Raw genomic sequence first — 24,754 nt, 5'->3', positions numbered from 1 at the left:
AACAATGGGCTTGTTACCTTAACAATAGATCGTGGTAGTTTATTAACAATGGGCTTGTTACCTTAATGGATCGCGCTAGTTTACTTAACAGTGGTGTTAACAATAAATCGTGTTAGTTTACTCAATGATCTTGTTACCTTAAATTTACCAAACAGTTTACAGTAGAGTTACTCTACCTAACAAAGGATCACACTAGCTCATCAAACAAAGGCTAGTGCTGCATTACCTAACAGGATTATGCTAGTTTATTTAGGGTTCAAGAAGATACAGCATCTTGCTAGGTTATCTAAGAGATGTGCCAGTGTTACCTAACAAAGTGCTAGTGTTACCTAACAAAGTGCTAGTGTTACCTAACAACGGAACATGTTTCTGTACTACTTGTCCTCAGCAGTACACACATCTCGGGTAGTCAAATCAATGAGCCTGTTTGCTTCGTGGTATTACAATGTTTTGTTCTCTCCTACTTTTTCTTTTTATTTCCCTTGTTTCACCTGGTCTTACCTTTCACTCTTTCATTTTTTTTTTGACTGTTTTGCCTCTCTTCTACTCTCTTATTTGTCTCCTTTCCCTCTTTTCTGTTTGTTTTTCGCCTCTCATCTCCTCTCTTTTCCGCCTCCTCTTCTTCCTCCTCTCCTCCCCATCTCCCCCCCTTTCTTTTTTGATGTTTCTTTGTTGTTTCTCCTCATTCCCGCCTCCCTATTCCGTCTCTGTCTTGTCTCCTCCATCACTTTTCCCACCTTCTACCCTTCCCCTCTTGTTCCTTTCTCCGTCTTCCTCTTTTTCTCTATACCCCCCCCCCCTTTTCCCTAAGCATTTTCCCCCATACCTCTTTCCTATACACCATTTTTCCTCATAAGTCTTTCCTGTACACTATTTTCCCCCTTACTTCCTCTTTCCTTATTCCCCATACTTCCTCTTTCTTTATTCCCCATACTTCCTCCTCTTTCCTTTCCCCATGTCTGCCTCTAGTTGTGCCATATGCTCCCGAGGGAGCCCTAACGTCTGGGTATTGCGATGTAACCTTGATGAAACTCGCCTGTATTATTCTCTTCGCCTTTTGTACCGGCTATTTCTGTTGTCCTTGACAGTCGGGGCTTATTTGTTTCTTCGTCCTTGCTCTTCCTCGTATTTCATACGACGCCAGTGGCTTCATGGTACAATGATTGGTGTGTGTGTGTTTCCGTGTGCTGTCTTGGGACCTCATCCAGATATCACCTTCCTGACATCATAAACCATCCGTGACCTCTTTAAACCCACTTTAGGGACATCCTTAGTGACATCAACTCTTCGTCTTCATCCTCTGCGTAGGATGTCATAAGTATTACATGTGAAACATGACAGTATATTCACATGATGTAAAACTGATGAGGTGAATAAGATAAAGACCTTAGCAGGCTGTAGATGTGGTCAAACTAGTGCTTTCTGCAATTCGGTCCAGACAAATGCCAGGTCACGCGATTAAAACCTAAGCCCAGCTTTAAGGAACTTTAACAAAGAATACTTTGGAACTTTATACACTACGTATGTTTGAGGCCAATTATTGAGTACACGACCCCAATATGGAGCCACACCACCAGGCAAAACAGGTTGTATCCAGGCTAAGAGTATTGAGGGAAATGCACTGTGAGTGGAGGCTGAAGGAACTGAGCCTGCCGACCTTGGTGGGGAGAACTACTTGCGGAGACATGATTACAACATACAAAAACCTCAAGACTAATTGACAGGTCAGAAAGGGACAGACTGAATTAAGAGGACCATGATTAAGGAGACAAAGGTAGAAGTTGAACACACACATAAACCATAGGAACGAAAGGAAGTATATTTTCTTTTAGTTTCAAGGTAGGTGACAAGTGGAGTGATTTGACTAGGAAGTGATCTACCAAGAGTGTGTGCTGCTGTCAGGTCCCAGATCAGGCCTCTTGGTAGATGACCTAATCAACTATTCTGTTGGTGCTAAGTGCACTTAGTCTTCACCCCCGTAAACACAACTCTCAGTACCACTAAATCATATAGTACCCAACGCTTTAGGAAGACTGCTTCTGTTCACTGAAGTATATAGTGCTGACGCTATCCTGTTTGGTCATCAACTGTAATGTAGTTAGGTAAGACACATATGCAACAGTTAGGTATCTTTATTATGAAACGTTTCGCCTACACAGTAGGCTTCTTCAGTCAAGTACAGAAAAGTTGATAGAAGCAGAAGATACTTGAAGACGATGTAATCAGTCCATCACCCTTAAAGTTTTGAGGTGGTCAGTCCCTCAGTCTGGAGAAGAGCATTGTTTCATAGTGAAACAATGCTCTTCTCCAGACTGAGGGACTGACCACCTCAAAACTTTAAGGGTGATGGACTGATTACATCGTCTTCAAGTATCTTCTGCTTCTATCAACTTTTCTGTACTTGACTGAAGAAGCCTACTGTGTAGGCGAAACGTTTCATAATAAAGATACCTAACTGTTGCATATGTGTCTTACCTAACAACCTGTCGGTATTTTATACCATTTTAATGTTCAAACTGTAATGTAGCTTACTTGACTTGCTGGCTCATGAAGTTATTCATTACCACCTGTTTTAGCGTGTGCTTTTTCAGTGACCTTATCTGTAGCCTTTTGAGCTGTATAGTCCTTGTGGCTTAGCGCTTCTTTTTGATTATAATAATAATGTAGCCTTTTGCTGAGTATTGTCTTTAATTATATTATCGTTGGTTTCATTTATTTTATTTTATTCTCCATTACTTCCTCTTCGTATATATTAATTATAATACTGTTATACAGTACCGGGAAGTAGACGAGTAAGACAGATGTGCAACAATTGGGTATCTTTATTATCGAAACGTTTCGCCTATACACTAGGCTTCTTCAGTCTGTTGCAGAAAAGACGGCAGACGCAGTGGAGAAGTAAAGATGAAATTCTCAGTCCATCAACCTCGAAGAGGCTGAGGGACTGAACACCTCAAAACTACTACTACGAGGTTGATGGACTCATCACATCATATTTACCTCTCCACCGCTTCTGCCAGTTTCTTCTGTATTCGATTGAAGAAGCCTACTGTGTGGGCGAAACGTTTTGACAAGAAAGCTACCTAATTGTTGCCCATATGTCTTACTTTCCTCGTTCGTACCCCGCCTTTTCCTTCCTCCTGCTTATTTCTCCTTTTCCTCCATAACCTTCTTCCCCGTCTTTCTTCCTCACCCCTCCTTTGATAAATCAAGTGTTAATTGTTAAAAATTTCTAAATTGTTATAATAGTGTTTAAGTAGCATTATATTTATACTATAGCCAGCATGTAAGTTGTAAGGAATCTTGTGTTGTTGCGAGGTACGCTTGATACTCGTGTTGACGGTGTTGCCAGCACACGGAGTTACCTCTTCTCGGTCTGTTCAGTGGTGGCGCCACTATGAGAGTGCCATAAAGTAACCTCTGGCATGCAGTGCTGGAGATAATGGTGTCTAAAAAACATTTATGCAAAGGTGAGGTAGTGGTTGGCATTATGGGTTGCCACGGCACCAGCGACCACATTATTGCCTGCCCTGAGCTCAGTAGTCTTTGTGAGTAGTCTCTGATGACTCGCTCAGTAGTTACACGAAAGCGTGGCGTACTGAAGTTGGGAATACACTCCACTTCAAAATCAGCTGATTACATTATCTCCCTTTTCTATACACATTTCGGTGTATTTTTTCAACAAAGGGGCGGTGTTAAATTTTATATCATAACGGGGCGGGGCCTGACATGGTTAGGTCAAGTATCGTTCAATATTATCAGAGAAAGAGTTGCGTAAGTGGTGTTGCCTTAGTGGAAGCACCAGACAACCTCATCACACATACCTAATAAATAAGCTTGACGTGAAGCAGAGGTGCATTAGGCACACTGAGGAGCCAAGATTATCAAGAACCTCCTCCCTAAGTGGAAATACCAAGGGGCCTCTCTCTTAGAGGAACCTGACAAACTTGTGCCAACTGTTTCTGATCATTCGCACTATGAAGTTTGTTTCTGACTGCAAACTGCAAGCACTAACGGTTTAACTGGCCCAACCGTCAGTCAGGAAGCCTGGTCTTAGACCGATCCTCGGGAGCGATGATCCCCAGAATCATGTTTCACTCACGAGGAGTTTCCGCGAAGGCTTGATAAAGCTTCTGGTGAGCGAAATGTAACCTACAATAAAGTATCCAAAACGCTGCACATGTGTTCATCTACCAAATTTATTATCTGTGTTTCGACACTTTTCATACTTTCAGAGGCTCCTTTTATTGGCAGTTTTCCCAGCATTCCATAAATATTATTTATGGAAACTGTGTCTGCCTGTGTGACAACACACGGGAAATAATTGTTCAGAATGGAATTAATATTTTGTTTTCGTTGTCGTTGTTGTGTATTTAAAGTGAACCTATCATTACTTCCACCTTTATTGTATGTGAATATAAGGGCGAGACTGGGTTTAGGGTATTTAAAGTGCCCATATTTAGGGCCACAGCAGACTGTTGTTCCGTTTATTTTTTTTATTATGGTGTGCATCTTTAAGTTGGACTGTCCTTGTTGGTAACCTGCACTGTGAGTGTTATTGTTGGTAACCTGTACTGTGAGTGTTATTGTTGGTAACCTGTACTGTGAGTGTTATTGTTGGTAACCTGCACGGTGAGTGTTATTGTTGGTAACCTGCACGGTGAGTGTTATTGTTGGTAACCTGCACTGTGAGTGTTATTGTTGGTAACCTGCACTGTGAGTGTTATTGTTGGTAACCTGCACTGTGAGTGTTCTTGTTGGTAACATGCACTGTGAGTGTTATTGTTGGTAACCTGCACGGTGAGTGTTCTTGTTGGTAACCTGCACTGTGAGTGTTATTGTTGGTAACCTGCACTGTGAGTGTTCTTGTTGGTAACCTGCACTGTGAGTGTTCTTGTTGGTAACCTGCACTGTGAGTGTTCTTGTTGGTAACCTGCACTGTGAGTGTTATTGTTGGTAACCTGCACTGTGAGTGTTATTGTTGGTAACCTGCACTGTGAGTGTTATTGTTGGTAACCTGCACGGTGAGTGTTATTGTTGGTAACCTGCACGGTGAGTGTTATTGTTGGTAACCTGCACTGTGAGTGTTATTGTTTGTAACCTGCACTGTGGGTGTTATTGTTGGTAACCTGCATTGTGAGTGTTATTGTTTGTAACCTGCACTGTGAGTGTTCTTGTTGGTAACTTGCACTGTGAGTGTTCTTGTTGGTAACCTGCACGGTGAGTGTTATTGTTGGTAACCTGCACTGTGAGTGTTCTTGTTGGTAACCTGCACTGTGAGTGTTATTGTTGGTAACCTGCACTGTGAGTGTTATTGTTGGTAACCTGCACTGTGAGTGTTATTGTTGGTAACCTGCACTGTGAGTGTTATTGTTGGTAACCTGCACTGTGAGTGTTATTGTTGGTAACCTGCATGGTGAGTGTTATTGTTGGTAACCTGCACTGTGAGTGTTATTGTTGGTAACCTGCACTGTGAGTGTTATTGTTGGTAACCTGCACTGTGAGTGTTATTGTTGGTAACCTGCACTGTGAGTGTTATTGTTGTTAACCTGCACTGTGAGTGTTATTGTTGGTAACCTGCACGGTGAGTGTTCTTGTTGGTAACCTGCACGGTGAGTATTATTGTTGGTAACCTGCACTGTGAGTGTTATTGTTGGTAACCTGCACTGTGAGTGTTATTGTTGGTAACCTGCACTGTGAGTGTTATTGTTGGTAACCTGCACTGTGAGTGTTATTGTTTGTAACCTGCACTGTGGGTGTTATTGTTGGTAACCTGCATTGTGAGTGTTATTGTTTGTAACCTGCACTGTGAGTGTTCTTGTTGGTAACTTGCACTGTGAGTGTTCTTGTTGGTAACCTGCACTGTGAGTGTAACCTGCATTGAGTGTTCTTGTTGGTAACCTGCACTGTGAGTGTTATTGTTGGTAACCTGCATGTGTGAGTGTTGCATTGATGGTAACCTGCACTGTGAGTGTTATTGTTGGTAACCTGCACTGTGAGTTATTGTTGGTAACCTGCATGGTGAGTGTTATTGTTGGTAACCTGCACTGTGAGTGTTATTGTTGGTAACCTGCACTGTGAGTGTTATTGTTGGTAACCTGCACTGTGAGTGTTATTGTTGGTAACCTGCACTGTGAGTTATTGTTGGTAACCTGCACTGTGAGTGTTATTGTTGGTAACCTGCACTGTGAGTGTTATTGTTGGTAACCTGCACTGTGAGTGTTATTGTTGGTAACCTGCACTGTGAGTGTTCTTGTAACCTGTACTGTGAAAATTTAGCTAAACTTAAATGTTACAAAACATTTCAACTGCTTTTAATCTTGGAAATATACTTCGCTTGTTCTTCCAATACATTATTTTTGTAATTAATACATTTGAAAATTATATTAAAATCTCTATAAAATTAGTTACTTTTAGCTTAAATTAATGCTTTTAATCCCCTCCCCCCATTTTTTATTTTTGTTGTAAAGTCGAAATGCTTTAAAATGCTAAGAGTGGGTTTTGCGCTTGGTTATGATTATAATAATATAAAGTAATACAAAAACGCAAACAGTTCTGAAATATCAGTGTTTCACTTCCTTGGCTAGGAAGCTTGCTGCTGTTGATAATTTCTACTGACATCTTTGTCACTACCTCAGACACAACTCCGGAGCTACTAACTGCGCACACTTTAATGATTGGTGAGCCTTTATTCAAAGAACTGGAACTGGCCTCCTCTTTTGTTTTTTGGATCTAACCTGATTACCTCCCAGTTCCCAGGGATTGCATGGCCCTTATTTGTTCATTTTTCCCCCCTGAATTTAATAAGAGGTACGCAAGGTTTGTGTACATTATACCGTGTAAGACGCAACCAGTTTATGTTGAGGCAGAGGAGTGAGTTGCCAGCATTTTGTGAACACCGTTAATTATGAGCTGCTTCGGTAAGTTAGCCTATTATTATTGATCATATACAATACCAACAAGTTGATGAATAAAAGACATGCATAACACTTGAATGTAATGTTGCCAAAATGTTTCGACTGCACAGTCAAATACAGGCTAATATAACCCTGGAGACAGTAGTAGTAGTTTTGACGTGATCAGTCTGTCAGCAGAGGTAGGTGGCCAGCCTCTCAAGCCTAAAGCGTAGGCCTGCAGTCAGACCTTATGTATTAGAGCAAAAGTGAGGTGAAGCAGCTGGAGATAGCGTCACAGGTGAGCGTGGCTTGAGGGACTCGCCGTCAATATCACACTATCTTTAGTTTTATATTCGCCTATATTCTACCGAAAAAAGTTTGTTGTGTAGGCTAAACGTTTAGGCAATAATGATATCCAAGTGTTGCTCATGTCTTAGTCATCAAGTTAGTCTTTGTGTGTCTCTGGATAAGGATGAAGATGGCGTGTCGAGGAAGTGAGTCACATCCCTTAGAGCCATTGCCAACTGACCGACCTCGATAATGCGGGTAATAGTTCGGCGACTGTATGTGGACTGTTTCCTTGGTTATATAGAGTGAAGAAAGTTGTGGGCTAATTGCTGATTTGGTGTGGCCAGTGGCTGGAGAGTTGAACAGTGCTGAACACTGGCTGATAGTGCTGAGCAGTGAAGGTTAGGCGGTGGAGGCTGTCACCGCTTGTTAGGTGACACATTATACACCATAGTAGGGGTCTACACTTGTGCCGGCCGCTTACCTGAACAAAAACGCACCTTGCTCCATTTAATGCAACCTTACTTTTGGATGTTTGTCGTTTCCTTTGTGCGGAAGATCACTGTGTGTGTATTGACCTGGATGTTTGTGGCAAGTAGAACAATCTATAGGTAACTGCGGAGGAAATGCTAAAGTGATGGCGTGGGTCGAGGTTGTGAGTCGTGTGGAAACACCTGCAGCTACACCTGTAGCCTTGATGGCAAAACAGCGACGCAATAGGCAGCAGACGTGCGGCACCTGCTATATACAACAAACACAAATCGCCGAGACTTCACTGCAGCAACAACCATCTCTGTCCATACTGGTTTACCTCAGCCGCTACTTGTGTTCACAAGCAATCACAAGCCCATCACCTCACTGACTCACCGAAGAGTTCAGCATTAGATTTGTCTCCTATTGAATTTTGGAAGGAGGAATTAGTTACGCTTGCAACATTCGCTGTCAGTACAGTGAGTTTGGCAGCTTGATAGCTCGCTCCTCCCTCCTCTCTTCTCTCTACACCATTTTTATTCCGCTCGCGGAAGAAGGAATCTTTGTCAAGTTCAGTGTTGAGGGGTCACAGGGTCAGCTGGCACTTGAGAAGAGAATCAGGATTGTGTTGAGAGCGCTATTGAGGTTTGTAGTGTGATCTTGATTGCTTGGGATCACCTTTAGAAGCATCAGAGAGGCCATTTTCGCTCACTACGACCCTGGAATCCAATCTGGCGCTCCTTCTCACCTCTCCAGCCTGGGTAAACACGCCAGAAAGTTTGCTAAGCTGGAATTGAAACTCCACGCGTTGAAAACACAGTCGATCCAGACCTTTTACAGGTGCTTTTAGAAGAACGCGAGTCTCTTACGAATCTGAGTGAAAATCAGTCCAAGACTCTTGAATATAAGCTCGGACAAGAGATTTGTGCATCCCTAAACGTGCAAGAGTTGAGAGCGAACAAGATGAGTACCCTGGTAGAATCTGCAACATGCGAGGGCTCCAACCCTCCTAGAGTAGTAGCAGAGGAGAACGAGGTGGTGCATGAGGTGGAGGTGTTGCCTCCGTCCTTCCGTCATCTGGCTCAAGACTGGAACAAGTACTTCGTCAATGTGGGTGACTGGCTTGTCAGGTGAGATACTACACTTAAGATCTTAACTCATGCTTCTCTCCACTTGAAGGGAGAGTTGCACGGTAGGCTGGAAGGTAAACTTTGTTACTTTATGAATAAAGACATGTTGCAGAGCAAGCTTTTATTGGGACAGCCTTTAGTTCTATGTAGAGCTTTATCAAGCTATGATAAAGCTTGGCTCAGAGAGCGATTTTATCCTAATAAAAGTTATCTCTGCAACGTTTCAATTCTGCACTAATGTTGCCTGTACCAAGGTAACACAGTGCTTTGAGTCGTACTTAGTAGTTTTGATGTTAGAAATGTGATTTTAGTGATAGTGAATGTATCAAGTGTTAATGTTGGATATCAAAATTTAGGAATTGCAGTATTTCTGCATTAGGACCAGAACTAACATACATTAGAGAGGGATGAAGTAAGTCCTAAGAGAACGTAGTTATGTAATCTCTCTCCAAGCAAAAGCATCTTCCTTTGATGTAGTTGCTTTGAGTGTTCTCTGCTGTCTTGTCTGGCGCTCTACCTCGGCAAGACTGAGGGAGTGAGGAAATAAGGATGGAAGGAAGGGAGATACGGAGGGAGGAAGAGAGGAAAGTAGTTCAGACGAATCTTTATTCAGATGGGATGGATATGTGGATCGACGGACCAGCAGCAGCAACAGCATGGTTGACCTGGCAAGCACCAGACGAGCCTATCCTATGGCCAGACTCCGGGAGTAGAAAAACTTCTCGAAACTCATTAAAAGTGTATACGTATATCGAAGGTAATATTAGTAACTGTTCACTTTTGGTGAGCAGTTTTAGCTTGAGTGAATTACTGTACCGAAAACCCTGATTAAATGTCTACTGTATATCTTTAAAGAAATTTTTCAAGTTTAAGAAATTCAAGATTGGTTTCTCTTTGTTCTTTGTTAATTATTGTTTTTGTCTTTAAATAAACTCATCACGGCGTCTTTGTATGTGTTGCTGTTTTGGTTCACATTGTTTTTGTCTTTGCTTTTGCGTCTGATTAGTTGTGGAATGAGTTCATTGGTATCTTTGTCATTAGGGAAACATTCTTTGTTTCCGTCTCATCGATTGCTACTTAATTATTTGATAGGGTGAAATAATTATAATACTGATAATATGGAATAATTTTAATAGTAGTGCTGTTTTTATTTTTATAATGCGTTTTGTTTTGGGGAAATTTTGTGATGAACCTGATGTTATTTTTCTTTGTTGAACATAATCTGTCTTGTTGAAAAACAAAGCAGTATCCTAGTGTTCTTACACTGTCCTTCCTGCAGCGGTATCCTAGTGTTCCTACACTGTCCTTCTTACAGCAGTATCCTAGTGTTCCTACACTGTCCTTCCTGCAGCAGTATCCTGGTCTTCTTGCACTGGCCTCCCTGCAGCGGTATCCTAGTGTTCCTACACTGTCCTTACAGCAGTATCCTAGTGTTCCTACACTGTCCTTCCTGCAGCAGTATCCTAGTGTTCCTACACTGTCCTTCCTGCAGCAGTATCCTAGTGTTCCTACACTGTCCTTCCTGCAGCGGTATCCTAGTGTTCTTACACTGTCCTTCCTGCAGCGGTATCCTAGTGTTCCTACACTGTCCTTGCAGCAGTATCCTGGTCTTCCTACACTGTCCTTCCTGCAGCAGTATCCTGGTCTTCCTGCACTATCCTTCTTGCAGCAGTATCCTAGTCTTCCTACACTGTCCTTCTTGCAGCAGTATCCTAGTCTTCCTACACTGTCCTTCCTGCAGCAGTATCCTGGTCTTCCTGCACTGTCCTTCCTGCAGCAGTATCCTGGTCTTCCTGCACTGTCCTTCTTGCAGCAGTATCCTAGTCTTCCTACACTGTCCTTCCTGCAGCAGTATCCTGGTCTTCCTGCACTGTCCTTGCAGCAGTATCCTAGTGTTCCTACACTGTCCTTCCTGCAGCAGTATCCTGGTCTTCCTGCACTGTCCTTCTTGCAGCAGTATCCTAGTGTTCCTACACTGTCCTTCCTGCAGCAGTATCCTAGTCTACCTACACCCTTCCTGCAGCAGTATCCTAGTCTACCTACACTCCCTGTCTATCTATGTTCGTATTCATCTCATTCTCTTTATATCATTTGCAATGATATATAAGATTTAAATTCCCTCTGATAGGACATGTACATATATCAGGACTAGTAAGGATCCTGGTAGTTTCACATACATGTACTTCTTCACGCATAGTCACCTAGTCTTTTATTTATTTCTTAGATATTCTTGGATCAACTTCAGTGCCTTTCCTTTTATTAATGCTCGATATTCTAACTTGAGGATCGGGTTCTAGTTTATTTGTGTGTAGTCTGTAGCAGATTACGGGGATCATCGCCCCCGCAGCCCAGTTCTAGACCAGGCCTTTCAGTTGATGGTGGAAGCTTTCTTATTTATTTTATTATCACACTGGCCGATTCCCACCAAGGCAGGGTGGCCCGAAAAAGAAAAACTTTCACCATCACTGTCTTGCCAGAAGGGTGCTTTACACTACAGTTTTTAAACTGCAACATTAACACCCCTCCTTCAGAGTGCAGGCACTGTACTTCCCATCTCCAGGACTCAAGTCCGGCCTGCCGGTTTCCCTGAACCCCTTCATAAATGTTACTTTGCTCACACTCCAACAGCACATCAAGTATTAAAAACCATTTGTCTCCATTTACTCCTATCAAACACGCTCACGCATGCCTGCTGGAAGTCCAAGCCCCTCGCACACAAAACCTCCTTTACCCCCTCCCTCCAACCTTTCCTAGGCCGACCCCTACCCCGCCTTCCTTCTACTACAGACTGATACACTCTTGAAGTCATTCTGTTTCGCTCCATTCTCTCTACATGTCCGAACCACCTTAACAACCCTTCCTCAGCCCTCTGGACAACAGTTTTGGCAATCCCACACCTCCTCCTAACTTCCAAACTACGAATTCTCTGCATTATATTCACACCACACATTGCCCTCAGACATGACATCTCTACTGCCTCCAGCCTTCTCCTCGCTGCAACATTCATCACCCATGCTTCACACCCATATAAGAGCGTTGGTAAAACTATACTCTCATACATTCCCCTCCTTGCCTCCAAGGACAAAGTTCTTTGTCACCACAGACTCCTAAGTGCACCACTCACCCTTTTCCCCTCATCAATTCTATGATTCACCTCATCTTTCATAGACCCATCCGCTGAAACGTCCACTCCCAAATATCTGAATACATTCACCTCCTCCATACTCTCTCCCTCCAATCTGATATCAAATCTTTCATCACCTAATCTTTTTGTTATCCTCATAACCTTACTCTTTCCTGTATTCACTTTTAATTTTCTTCTTTTGCACACGCTACCAAATTCATCCACCAATCTCTGCAACTTCTCTTCAGAATCTCCCAAGAGCACAGTGTCATCAGCAAAGAGCAACTGTGACATCTCCCACTTTATGTGTGATTCTTTATCTTTTAACTCCACGCCTCTTGCCAAGACCCTCGCATTTACTACTCTTACAACCCCATCTATAAATATATTAAACAACCACGGTGACATCACACATCCTTGTCTAAGGCCTACTTTTACTGGGAAATAATTTCCCTCTTTCCTACATACTCTAACTTGAGCCTCACTATCCTCGTAAAAACTCTTCACTGCTTTCAGTAACCCACCTCCTACACCATACACCTGCAACATCTGCCACATTGCCCCCCTATCTACCCTCTCATACGCCTTTTCCAAATCCATAAATGCCACAAAGACCTCTTTAGCCTTATCTAAATACTGTTCACTTATATGTTTCACTGCAAACACCTGGTCCACACACCCCCTACCTTTCCTAAAGCCTCCTTGTTCATCTGCTATCCTATTCTCCGTCTTACTCTTAATTCTTTCAGTAATAACTCTACCATACACTTTACCAGGTATACTCAACAGACTTATCCCCCTATAATTTTTGCACTCTCTTTTGTCCCCTTTGCCTTTATACAAAGGAACTATGCATGCTCTCTGCCAACCCCTAGGTACCTTACCCTCTTCCATACATTTATTAAATAATTGCACCAACCACTCCAAAACTATATCCCCACCTGCTTTTAACATTTCTATCTTTATCCCATCAATCCCGGCTGCCTTACCCCCTTTCATTTTACCTACTGCCTCACGAACTTCCCCCACACTCACAACTGGCTCTTCCTCACTCCCACAAGATGTTATTCCTCCTTGCCCTATACACGAAATCACAGCTTCCCTATCTTCATCAACATTTAACAATTCCTCAAAATATTCCCTCCATCTTCCCAATACCCCTAACTATAACTTTCTTATAGTACAATATTGTGTAACTGGCTACCCGACCCTGTGGTACTGGTTGCTTGTGTAAAGAAAGGATGATGGTGCGTTGGAAAAAATCACAGCTGCTGAACCCCCCATCCCCCCCAATTCCCCACACACACTGACCACAACCACATTAATATTGGGGTCGAGCTGATAAACATGAAGACCAACGGTGACTCCAGAATATAATTATGATTAAAGTAAACAGCTTTTCAGTTGGGCTACGACTTATTCTTCTGTATTTAGCACCTCGATATTTATCAGGAAACGAAAATTCCACAAGTAGATTGCCAGAGCACTACGAAATGTCCACAGTAAATAACTCAGGGATGCATAAATGTAATAAGTACATTAAGAGATATGTGTAAAGTGCTAAGACTTTAACATCTTCCTTTTATATACAAGGGGAATTATCTTTAAAATGTAACGTGATAAGATTCTCAAGTAAATGCCTAATCATTCGGACTATGGTGCTTACTTTGGACTACGTACACCTAGCACCAATAGCCTCACTGGTCAGGTTATCAGCTAGGAGGCTTGGTCTGGGACCAGGCTTCGGGGAGAGTGTTTCCAAGAATTAGCTGCAGGTAATTTAAAGGTGACAGATAATCAGGGTCGATTTCACGTCTCAGATCGTGAGGTACACGTGTTATCCACAGTTGTAGGCTGTGTACACAAGTGTAGCGGGAAGAGGGGGTTGAGGTTAACACCTGTAATGAATGAAGACCCTCCACACGTGTGTGGAGGTCTCGTTGTACGCCGTTATGTATAGCTGAAACAAAAAAATGTATAGTTGAGTGATGAATGTATATTTTACTATTTTAATGCTATTTCTCAAGGGATGCTCCCTGATGCTGGTGAGACGCTCTTGATATAAGAAATTTGACCGGTGCTCCAGGTCTTTGAATGGAGTTGGAATGCCTTCCATTCCTTAATTAATGTAATAATATGTTTGTTAATGTCAGTAGTTAATTCACTTGTGTGTACATTGCCATATGTTGAACTTTAGCTGTGAACTTTCTCCCGTAGAAATGTCATCAGCAAATTCATCTGAGTTCGCCATCGGCCGCTGACATTCTTGTTTGCATTGTAGGCTGATATTTCCCTGTTGTTGTAGCTGATGTATCCATACTTAAGCTCACCTGGAATATCATTTCACACGTGGCTAGTTTAAGCGCTTAATCCATGGATGTTTACCAGTTGTGGCAACAAGCTTAGCACCTGCCAACTGTTAGTCGTGTTTATGTACACGAACTGATTAAGTGTTTCCCAATAACAGCTGATGACGTTACGCTATTACACCCGCCTACAACACTTTATTTATTGCATCTACATACTTGATAAGATTTATACGTGATTATCTTGAGCCAGTTCGTACGCAGTCATGATATCTTGGGTTGCTTTCCCCTGGCCTGTGTTAATAGTGTTCGAACATCTTTGCTCTTAGATTGTATTAACGCTGCGAGACGGCCTCTTGTTTACTTCCAACAGCTGATGCCCTACATTGAGCCTCGTCAGCTGAGTCACCCATCTTTTATCAGGTGGTTATTGTTTATTTTTGACAGCTGATCCTTGTAGTCGATCATCATCAGGTAACTTCCAAAAGTTTAAGTTTCGTAGGTGATGTGTTTACCTTCACCAGCTGATCCCAGGTGTTTATCATCAGCTGACTAGTGTTTACACGTCTTGGTGTGATCAAGCGGATGATGGCGCGTGCCATCCTCCTATCCATGTCCCTCATCTTGGGTTAGTGACTAGGCTGGGGAATTGGGGCTAACATCCCGTCCTTTACCTAAAATACAGAACCTTGGGTTTGCCAACTCTTTAAGTAGCGACAATGTAACTCGTTCTCAAACGTAAGCCGCTCCTTTATTTCTTAGCGGTTTACTGTAGGTAAATACAGTTAATTTATCCCAGGTTTACTTTATCTAGAATAACATGTATATAATTTTTTTCGTTATTTAGATCACAAGGCAATTAACATGCAGCGCCTTTATTAACGAACGATCTATTTGTAGAACACGTTGACTCCCTACATGCAATCTGTTCTCCAGCTAGATGTGTTAAGGTCACTGCGCGATTCCGCAAAAGATGCTTAAGTTACTACAGTTAAATCTAGGAATGGTCTAAGTAAAATTAAACAGAGAGCACCTGAGCTTGTCAGGGGTCGCATGAAACTTTCCCTAGTTACAGTACACCAGGTCTGAAAATTTAAAGTCAGTTGGATAAGGCGTTCTCATAAGACCAGCCTCGTATACCTCAGAGCAGTCACATGGGATAATAAACGTAGGTTTCTAATGCAGTTATATACCAATGAGGAGGATTTAAAGCTAATCAGAAGTTATCTGTGGAAACTAATGTTCCAGTTTCTTTATTAAAATGGCAAATTAGCACTTAGGTCAAACTAATTAAAACCTTCCACTAAAAACATGTTAGAACGTTTAAAGCAAGTCCCCAGAGCATTTCTAGTTATCTCGCAGTGACCAGTATTCCAAAATACACTAGCACTTTAGGTTTGAAGCCGCTCAGAAGTTGCATTCTCAAGTTATCTGCATTGAAGGTTTGAAGAAAATTGGATCAAGCTTTCACAATATATTGCATGAACACCAGTATTTCAGTTCTCTTAATTTCTTCAATATAAATGGCGAAGTGGAACCAAATTTGGCCCAGAACCAATACAAACCTTTTTCTAGGTAAAATGCATCAGTGTTTGTAAGGTTTAAAGCCGACCAGAAGAGGCATTCTACAGTTATTGCAAGAAAATAATTTTATTTATTAAATTTGGCGTATTAAATCTTACAGAGCACAAAGTCACTGCAAACTTTTAGTAAAGCCCACCAACACTAAAAGTTTGAAGCCGATCAGAAGAAAGGCTCTCTAGTTAATATTCGGAAAAAAACAATTACAGTTTTATTAACTTTTCATTTACGAAGCTTAACCTAAAAGAATTTCATCCTGCAGATAAGATGCATCAGCATCTTAGTAAGCCTCTTCTGAAGTCGTTCAGAAGAGGCATACTAAAATTATTTCCCCAGAAAAAATACAGAAAGTTTCTCACAATAACACACTTTAACCAAATCTAGGAATGGTCTAAATAAAATTAACCAGAGGGCACGTAAGCTTGTCACGAGTTGCATGAACCTCTACGCTAGTTACAGTACACCAGGATCGAAACTCTGAAGTCAGTTGGATAAGGCGTTCTTATAGTACACTCGCTGCACCGCTACTTTTCATTAGAGGTATTTTGCATCGTCTGCTGAGCCACTCTCTTTCGTAGGAAGTTATTTCATGTGCGGATTTGGGGCCAATTTCTCAAAAATTTTCGATGTGTAAATTATGAATTATCTTTCTCGCCTGTATTCTAAGGAGTAATTTTGATTTAATTTATATGGACAATGAAGGTCCTCTGTGCATTTTCCAGATATGCAGCTTCGCCTGCCTTGAAAGGTACAGAAATATTTTAGTCGTTGGAGGGTGGGAGGGTGTAGGGAAGGAATGAAAGGTAGAAACAGCAAGGAAAGGAGCAGAAACGCAGAGACAAGTATAACTCCCTATGCCTGGTAAGCATACTCGAGAGAGATGTTAAAATGCTTGCAGGGACCAAATTTATGCTTCCCCTGGGGGATATGGAGAGTTATTACCACTAGGGAGTTTTCACAGTTCACTACCCCTGGGAACTGGTAAATAGTGAATTAGTATAGGTTGCCAGGCCAGAATTAGACAATGATGGAGAGGCAAATGCAGTTATATGGAATTTTATTGACAACATTTCGCCCACGCATTTTTTTAGTCACTCCGTTCGCGAAACATTAATAAAAGATTCCATTTAACTTCATTTGTATGTCTTGACCATCGCGTCGATATCTCATACCATTACCTGTTCAGATACAGGCAAGCTCTCGTTATTATAGTGAGTGAATCTGTGTCGACTCGTACCACCCGAATCAAGGGAACATCTTTTAAAGCCATCTTTGGGTATTTCGACTCAATTATTTCATAAAGTGAAGTTGCTGTTTGAACAGTATGACCCTTAACAGTTAAAATTTGAACAGTATGACCCTTCAGAGTTAAAATTTGAACAATATGACCGCTAAGAGATCAAATCTGCTCTCTTCTAAGAGAACAAATTTTAACTGATTAATAAAAAGTATTCTCTTGGTTTTGTGGCGCCTAGTCTTTGAAAAATAATGTGACCTATTTTCTTTCTTTGGTCCTTTCCATCTGGTTACTAACTTGCTATTCACAAATACCTCACACTTCGGATAAGAAATTTTAGACGACATTTCGGTCGTGGATCATAATTAAGTCACATCCAAGCATTCAGCAAATTGCTTAAGTTGTCACCATTTTGTTAGGCTATGTAATTGTGTTCTAGAGAGACTGCAATATTTCTCTGTTAATTTACCCCCGTTAGTTAATGATCTGTAATTTTTACCAGCTTGGAATGCCGAAATACTGTTGTGCAGCAGCCGCTCCCGTGTCCACTATTCTGTTCTCTGTAATGAAGGAAATAAGTTGGGTTTTTTGTTACGTAATGAAAGATTATGAAGCATGAGCTTTATCCATTACAGCAGTGCTAAACCCTGGTAATTATCCCTCATAAACAAGCCACCGTCGACATGGGCACAGTAGTTCACTGACCACCGAAGAGAACTATCAACATCCTGCACCCAGCATTATCCTCACACTTTTTGACTACCTCTAAATACTTTAATTAAAGGGGTCAACACCCTCCGTGACCTGCTTGTAACTAAACCTGGCCTCTTGGGTGACGGCCTGATTAATTAGACTGTGGGTGCTCGCAGCAAGCAATGCAACGTAGGCATCATATCACAGCTGATCATGAATTGTTTGGAGGAAGTCGCTAAGTTTCCTCTTAAGACAGCTAGTAGTCTGTTAGTAATTCTCAATATATTTGAAGAGTGTTAAAAAGCCTTGGGTCCTTCATATTTATTGATTTACCTTATAGTATACCTCTTGCGTCCTTGCTTTTCATTGAGGATATGTTACACTGACTAATATGCCGCACATTCTCGTAAGAGGTTAATTTATTGCGTAGATTTATTTTAAAAAAATATCGTGTAGGCTGGTGATCTTCAGGTCTTGACGCTGGTGAGGGGCTCTTGATCTAGGGAATTTGATCTGTGCTTCAGTTCCCTGAATTAAACCAGAATGCCTTCCATCCCCTTCCCCACAGGCGTTGTATAATCCCACGGTTTAGCGCTTCCCCATTGTTATAATAATGAATGTAGAGTCGTATTATCCTCAGTATATCACTCCTTTATTGTAAAATTAACACCCCTTAAAGAAGGGCCCAATTCCGTAGGTGTTATTGCTTTAGATTTTGCATGAAACGGCATTCAGGATTACTCTTAATTTTGTTAATGGTATTTTTGCACTATTGGGGATTGTGCAGCTTTCAGTCTTAGCTATTTTTTTTCTGTTTCATTGTTGAGAAAGTCTGGAGCCCTTTAAAAAAATGTGACTGTAGAGGGAACTTCTTTCCCTTTTCAATTTTTATTTTCATTTTTTTTCTCATTGGCACGAACCCGAGGCAATAGTTTATATTCTTCTCACTCATACTATCTTCCCAGCATAGCTAGATACAGTCATGATTTATTCCCAGCTAACATGGTTACTGCCGAAATTGAATTGCTTTAGGCTACTCGAGTCAAGTGTGACTGCAGGTCTGAACTTCAATTAGTGTGTGGCCGGGTTTGACGTGTTCGGAGCTGTTATATTCCATACCAGATCATCGTTGTTTGTAAATTTAAAATCATAGGTTTGTACTAGCCTAGATGATTTTATCACTTGCTAGTTTTAGATGAAAGTTTCGTAGTCATAAGAATTCGTTTATGTGTAACTGTTTATCTGAGCAACCTTTTAGAATTTTCTGTCAAAGTGTTTGCTACATTCTTTCTCTTTGTCTTAAATTGATATCAAACAGTAAAATGGTGTCTGGGGCGAGGTTTACAAGGTATTTGGGCTGCGTAAAATTATTTACTATATTTTTAAATTGCTGTGAGATTCCGCTGTTGGTTTGTATACAAAAATAAGAGCTGAGTTTTAATTTTAAATGGTCACTCCGAGCCCTTAAAAGTGTACCTTCTTTGTGGTGTTGAGGAGCTCATTGTAGAGGCGTCTCTTGACGTACAGCCCCACCCACCAGTTCTGTTTATTTAGTCACAAAATTTTACCCCTGGTTTTCGTACCTCGTTTTTACAGTAGGTTTGAATGTCTCTCTAAACACTGAATTTAACTCTTTGTTTTTGTTATTCTTTGGTTGAAGGTCTTTTGATGTTAGAAAAAAATTTGAGTTTTTTGTTTGTGTCTTATTAATGCTGTGTTACTTAGCGATGCAAAATGGTCCCCTAGTGGTTGTTGACAAAGAAGGTTATGCAGACTATTAAAATGTTTTTAAGTTTGGTAAAATGACAATTTTCTTTATTTTTAGAAAATTGATTTGACGCTCCCAGTGTTAGTAAGAGAAAGATACGGAATTTTTCCTTGTATTAGTTACAGTTTAGTTTGTGGACTAGTCAGTCAGTGAGTCAATCCGGAAATGAGTGTGTGCCACTCTTGAAGTAAGTGTAAGACTAAAGAAAACTTTACAGTAAGACTTATAGTTTTAAGACTCATTCATAGTTAGATACCCTGATTATATGTTGAAGATAGGGATTATTTCAAGTGGATTATACTATGATGTGGTTTATGTTGGATTATACCATGATGTGGTTTATGTTGGATTATACCTTGATGTGGTTTATGTTGGATTATACCTTGATGTGGTTCATGTTGGATTATACCATGATGTGGTTCATGTTGGATTATACCATGATGTGGTTCATCATGTTGGATTATACCATGATGTGGTTCATCATGTTGGATTATACCATGATGTGGTTCATCATGTTGGATTATACCATGATGTGGTTCATCATGTTGGATTATACCATGATGTGGTTCATCATGTTGGATTATACCATGATGTGGTTCATCATGTTGGATTATACCATGATGTGGTTCATGTTGGATTATACCATGATGTGGTTCATCATGTTGGATTATACCATGATGTGGTTCATCATGTTGGATTATACCATGATGTGGTTCATCATGTTGGATTATACCATGATGTGGTTCATCATGTTGGATTATACCATGATGTGGTTCATCATGTTGGATTATACCATGATGTGGTTCATCATGTTGGATTATACCATGATGTGGTTCATCATGTTGGATTATACCATGATGTGGTTCATCATGTTGGATTATACCATGATGTGGTTCATGTTGGATTATACCATGATGTGGTTCATCAAGTTGGATTATACCATGATGTGGTTCATCATGTTGGATTATACCATGATGTGGTTCATCATGTTGGATTATACCATGATGTGGTTCATCATGTTGGATTATACCATGATGTGGTTCATCATGTTGGATTATGCCATGATGTGGTTCATCATGTTGGATTATACCATGATGTGGTTCATCATGTTGGATTATACCATGATGTGGTTCATCATGTTGGATTATACCATGATGTGGTTCATCATGTTGGATTATACCATGATGTGGTTCATCATGTTGGATTATACCATGATGTGGTTCATCATGTTGGATTATACCATGATGTGGTTCATCATGTTGGATTATACCATGATGTGGTTCATGTTGGATTATACCATGATGTGGTTCATCATGTTGGATTATACCATGATGTGGTTCATCATGTTGGATTATACCATGATGTGGTTCATCATGTTGGATTATACCATGATGTGGTTCATCATGTTGGATTATACCATGATGTGGTTCATCATGTTGGATTATACCATGATGTGGTTCATCATGTTGGATTATACCATGATGTGGTTCATCATGTTGGATTATACCATGATGTGGTTCATCATGTTGGATTATGCTATAAGATGGTTCTTGTTGCCAGGCTCATGTTGCAGTGTTGCCAGGACGAGCGTAGGCTCCACATAAACTACCTTATAGCATAATCCAACGTGAACGCAGCAGGGGGTGAAGGGATCTTGGTTCAAAGAATTAGATTACTTCCTATTTGCCAGGTGCTGTATTGCCTACACGGGTTTGCCGCTTCCCCATAAATAATTATAATAATGATAGTAAAGTGATGTGCAGTTTCTTAACATTTTCGTTTGATCCTCGCTCGCCAGGGTGCAAAAAAACTGGCACAGTGTTTTTCTGCTCATTGATCCGCTTTGCTCAATCAGCTTTTTTTTGGGGGGTTGGGGTTGGGGTGGGGGGGGGCTCCTTCGACTTTCTTTCTCCAGGTTTTAGTGTGATGCTTGTAATTCCCAGAGCGGATGTCCTACACTGCGCTGCTTGTTGTGCATTGTTGATGAGGCGGCGGCTGCAGTTTAGGGATGCTGGAGACCCTGCCTGGAGTATACCTGGAGAGGGTGTCGGGGGTTGACTCCCCCTTGGCCCGATCCGTAACCAGGCCTCGGGTCCGTGACCAGGCCTGAGACTTAATTTTTTTTTTTTTTTTGGGGGGGGGGGGTGTATCATGGACCCCTTTAAAAATGTGATGAAAAATACTCATGCACAAAATAATTCTCTCAAGTTTTGTTGGTATGATATTTTCCAACATGTTTCAATAAATAAAAGTTAGGGTATTATGAAAGGCAATAATTTAAAGCCGAGGTGAACAATTATCTTTCAACATCTTTATTGACAGTCTCGCAGCATACTTGAAACATGGTTTTATTGAAAGATGTGGATCAGCTACCGCTCACTTACCAATATGGAATTCTTTATGTTGAATATTAAATACATGTGCTTTCCTTATGCTGTCAGACGTACGAAACAATATCATAACTAGTATGAAATGAAAAAATACAATAAACACAAAAGACTACATTTTTTTGCTTTAAAATGGCCTGCAACCCTATGTAAATATAGGTAAATGTGCATGCTGGCAGAGTATGTTTAACATCGACAGGAAACTACTGTAGACCTCATAATATGGCGAGGGTGACGATTGTACATTACCTGACCATGTATTGTACTGTGGTAAGTTCGCCGGTCATGTCCCGGCCCGGGTCTTTTCCAGGTGGTGACCCGGCGTTGCCCACCCCCCCCGGGTGGGGGGTGTCGCTTGACCATATATGGTAGCAACCCGCACCACCCTACACTTGTTTGGAATGAAACAATACTGTAATGTTGTAATTAGACATCAAACAGAATTCCTTTACGAAATCAGTTTTCAAAGTATCTGGGAGAAACTCGGTTTTTGCTCCCTCCGTCAACCCTCACCAGTCCACACACCATCTGTTAAGGAACCCTTTCCCGGATGACCATGAATTTTGCAGTATTAAAAAGGTTTATTTGTGCCATGAAAGCGTCTTATATTTGTGACATACCTTCGACAGGTTCTGAGGGTTCTAGCTTGGCCTTGTTGATTGCCTGATCAACCCAGGCTGTTGCTGCTAGCGACCCACATAGCCTTCACAACCTGGCTCAGCCGTCACTTGTAGTGATCCAGTTTCCTCTTGAGAACTTCTACAGTTATAAAAGAGTTCTACAACATACATTCCCTGACCAGTGTTGGGTAAGACGGTTTGGTTACCAAATAAATTTCAATTTCGTGTAAAGTTTTCTTCCTTTGTTTACCGAGTTTTACTTCTCGTGTTGGAATTTTCTGACGCTGGAAACGCCTTCCCCAGAGGCTTCCTAAAATGTTTCCAAGTATTGCAAGAATTTTTCCACGTTAACTAGATTTTCACAATCTTCCAGAAACATTCCTAGCCACGCTGGCTGTATCTCACGCTCCAGTGTTCTCTACTACGCTCCACTGTTCTCTCCCATGTTCCACTGTTCTCTCCCATGTTCCACTGTTCTCTCCCATGTTCCAGTGTTCTCTTCAATGCTTCAGTCTTTTTCAAGGTCTGGTGTTCTTTCCCATGCTCAACTGTTCTCTCCCACGCTCCAGGGTACTCTCCCATGCTCCATTGTTCTCCCACGCTGTATGATTCTCTCCCAATCATCCTGGTTCTTTCCAACGCTCCATGGTTCCCACCCTTCATGGTTATTTCTCCTGCTCCTTGCTTCTCGCTCCAGCCTCCTCACCAGTGTTCCAGAGTTCTCTCCCACGCTGTCAAGGATTATCTTCGGTATCTCCATGAATATATACCACGATTTCAATTTTTTTTATCTAAGGTTGCAATATTTTCGCGTCCACTGCTGTTAGGTTATTCCCATCGTTTTAAAGTATTTTTTACGAACTTTTGATACGGCTTTAAACTTTTCCAAAGCTCGTAAGTTTTTTGCCTTAAGTTTAAAGATTTATTTTCAGCCTTAGGAATTTTTCCATCTGAAGAATTTTCCCATGTTTGGGGATTTAATCTACAATGTTTCAAGGTGTTTGTCTTACACTTCAACAAATACCCATCTAATGATTATTTTTCAGTATTGTCTTTTTCTCTCAGTGTGAAGGTCTTTAGATTGTCTCGAGGTTTCTCCCCACCATTTGAGGTTTCTCCCCCCACCGTCTCGAGGTTTCTTCCCCCACCGTCTCGAGGTTTCTTCCCATCGTCTCGAGGTTTCTTGTCCCATCATCTCGAGGTTTCTCCCCTACCGTCTCGAGATTTTTCCCACGGTCCTAATCTTTCTCCCACGGTCCTCGGAATTCTCTCCCGACCACAAACCTTCTCCCAGTTTTTTGAAGATTTTTCTCAGGGTATACAGATTACTGTCACGGTCTACGATATCCGCCTGGGTGAAGCCACTGGTCGCTGGCATAACAATGAGGTGGACGGGAGGGGTAGGCTAGAGGTGGAAAATAATCTTTATCTCCAGGTTGTTGGTTGCTGAGTGGTTCTACCACTACTACCACCCCTGTAACTCCTACCATAATTTTGCTGCTATATGCATATATTTTGTATTGTTTACAAATTACATTACTAAAATTCTTTTTTTCTCTGATATCGTTAACAGAATTCGCAGTGGTCGAATCTTTGATCTTACGCCGTGTTCCTCTTAAAAAAATTGTACTCTTTTTCTTTAACATTTCTTACTGATTCCAAGCTAACCGAGGCTATTCTCTTTATCACAGTGCCACGGAGGGTGCCGACAGCAACCCACCCAGTGAAGGAGAGGAGGAGCCGGAAGCTAAGGCTGGCTTCGCCTCGGGTGAGTCCTCCACTTCTTGTGTATACTCTTTATTTGACAAGCTGACAGCTGTTATCCTGCCTCAGTTCATTTGACAGGCTGACAGCTGTTATCCTGCCTCAGTTTATTTGACAGGCTGACAGCTGTTATCCTGCCTCAGTTCATTTGACAGGCTGACAGCTGTTATCCTGCCTCAGTTCATTTGACAGGCTGACAGCTGTTATCCTGCCTCAGTTCATTTGACAGGCTGACAGCTGTTATCCTGCCTCAGTTCATTTGACAGGCTGACAGCTGTTATCCTGCCTCAGTTCATTTGACAGGCTGACAGCTGTTATCCTGCCTCAGTTCATTTAACAGGCTGACAGCTGTTATCCTGCCTCAGTTCATTTGACAGGCTGACAGCTGTTATCCTGCCTCACTTCAGCTCAAAGCTCGGTTCTAACTATGGTATACACACAACGATCTCAGACCACGTCTGGTCAGTTGGAAATAAAATATTATATAAG

General features: G+C 41.4%; 1 protein-coding gene across 7 annotated transcripts in view; it reads left to right on the top strand.

The window, feature by feature from the left end:
• Sap47 (Synapse-associated protein 47kD) overlaps nucleotides 1-24,754 on the top strand; it is a 319,381-nt gene that overhangs the window by 66,968 nt on the left and 227,659 nt on the right. For 6 of the 7 annotated variants that reach the window (XR_008407616.2, XM_053781886.2, XM_053781884.2 and 3 more), the window contains one exon: nucleotides 24,193-24,269. Coding sequence is in view for 6 of the 7 variants with exons in the window: in XM_053781886.2 (XP_053637861.1) it covers nucleotides 24,193-24,269 (77 nt within the window). In the remaining variant the exon portion in view is untranslated. Of the gene's footprint in view, nucleotides 1-7,938; nucleotides 8,786-24,192; nucleotides 24,270-24,754 lie in introns of those variants that run through there. The other variant, XM_053781887.2, reaches the window with a different exon arrangement.

Source organism: Cherax quadricarinatus, chromosome 30, assembly GCF_038502225.1.
Source record: "Cherax quadricarinatus isolate ZL_2023a chromosome 30, ASM3850222v1, whole genome shotgun sequence".
In the NCBI taxonomy this organism is placed as follows: Eukaryota; Metazoa; Arthropoda; class Malacostraca; order Decapoda; family Parastacidae; genus Cherax; species Cherax quadricarinatus.
The sequence above is the reverse complement of the archived record's forward strand: the minus strand, read 5'-3'. Positions and strand labels throughout refer to the sequence as shown.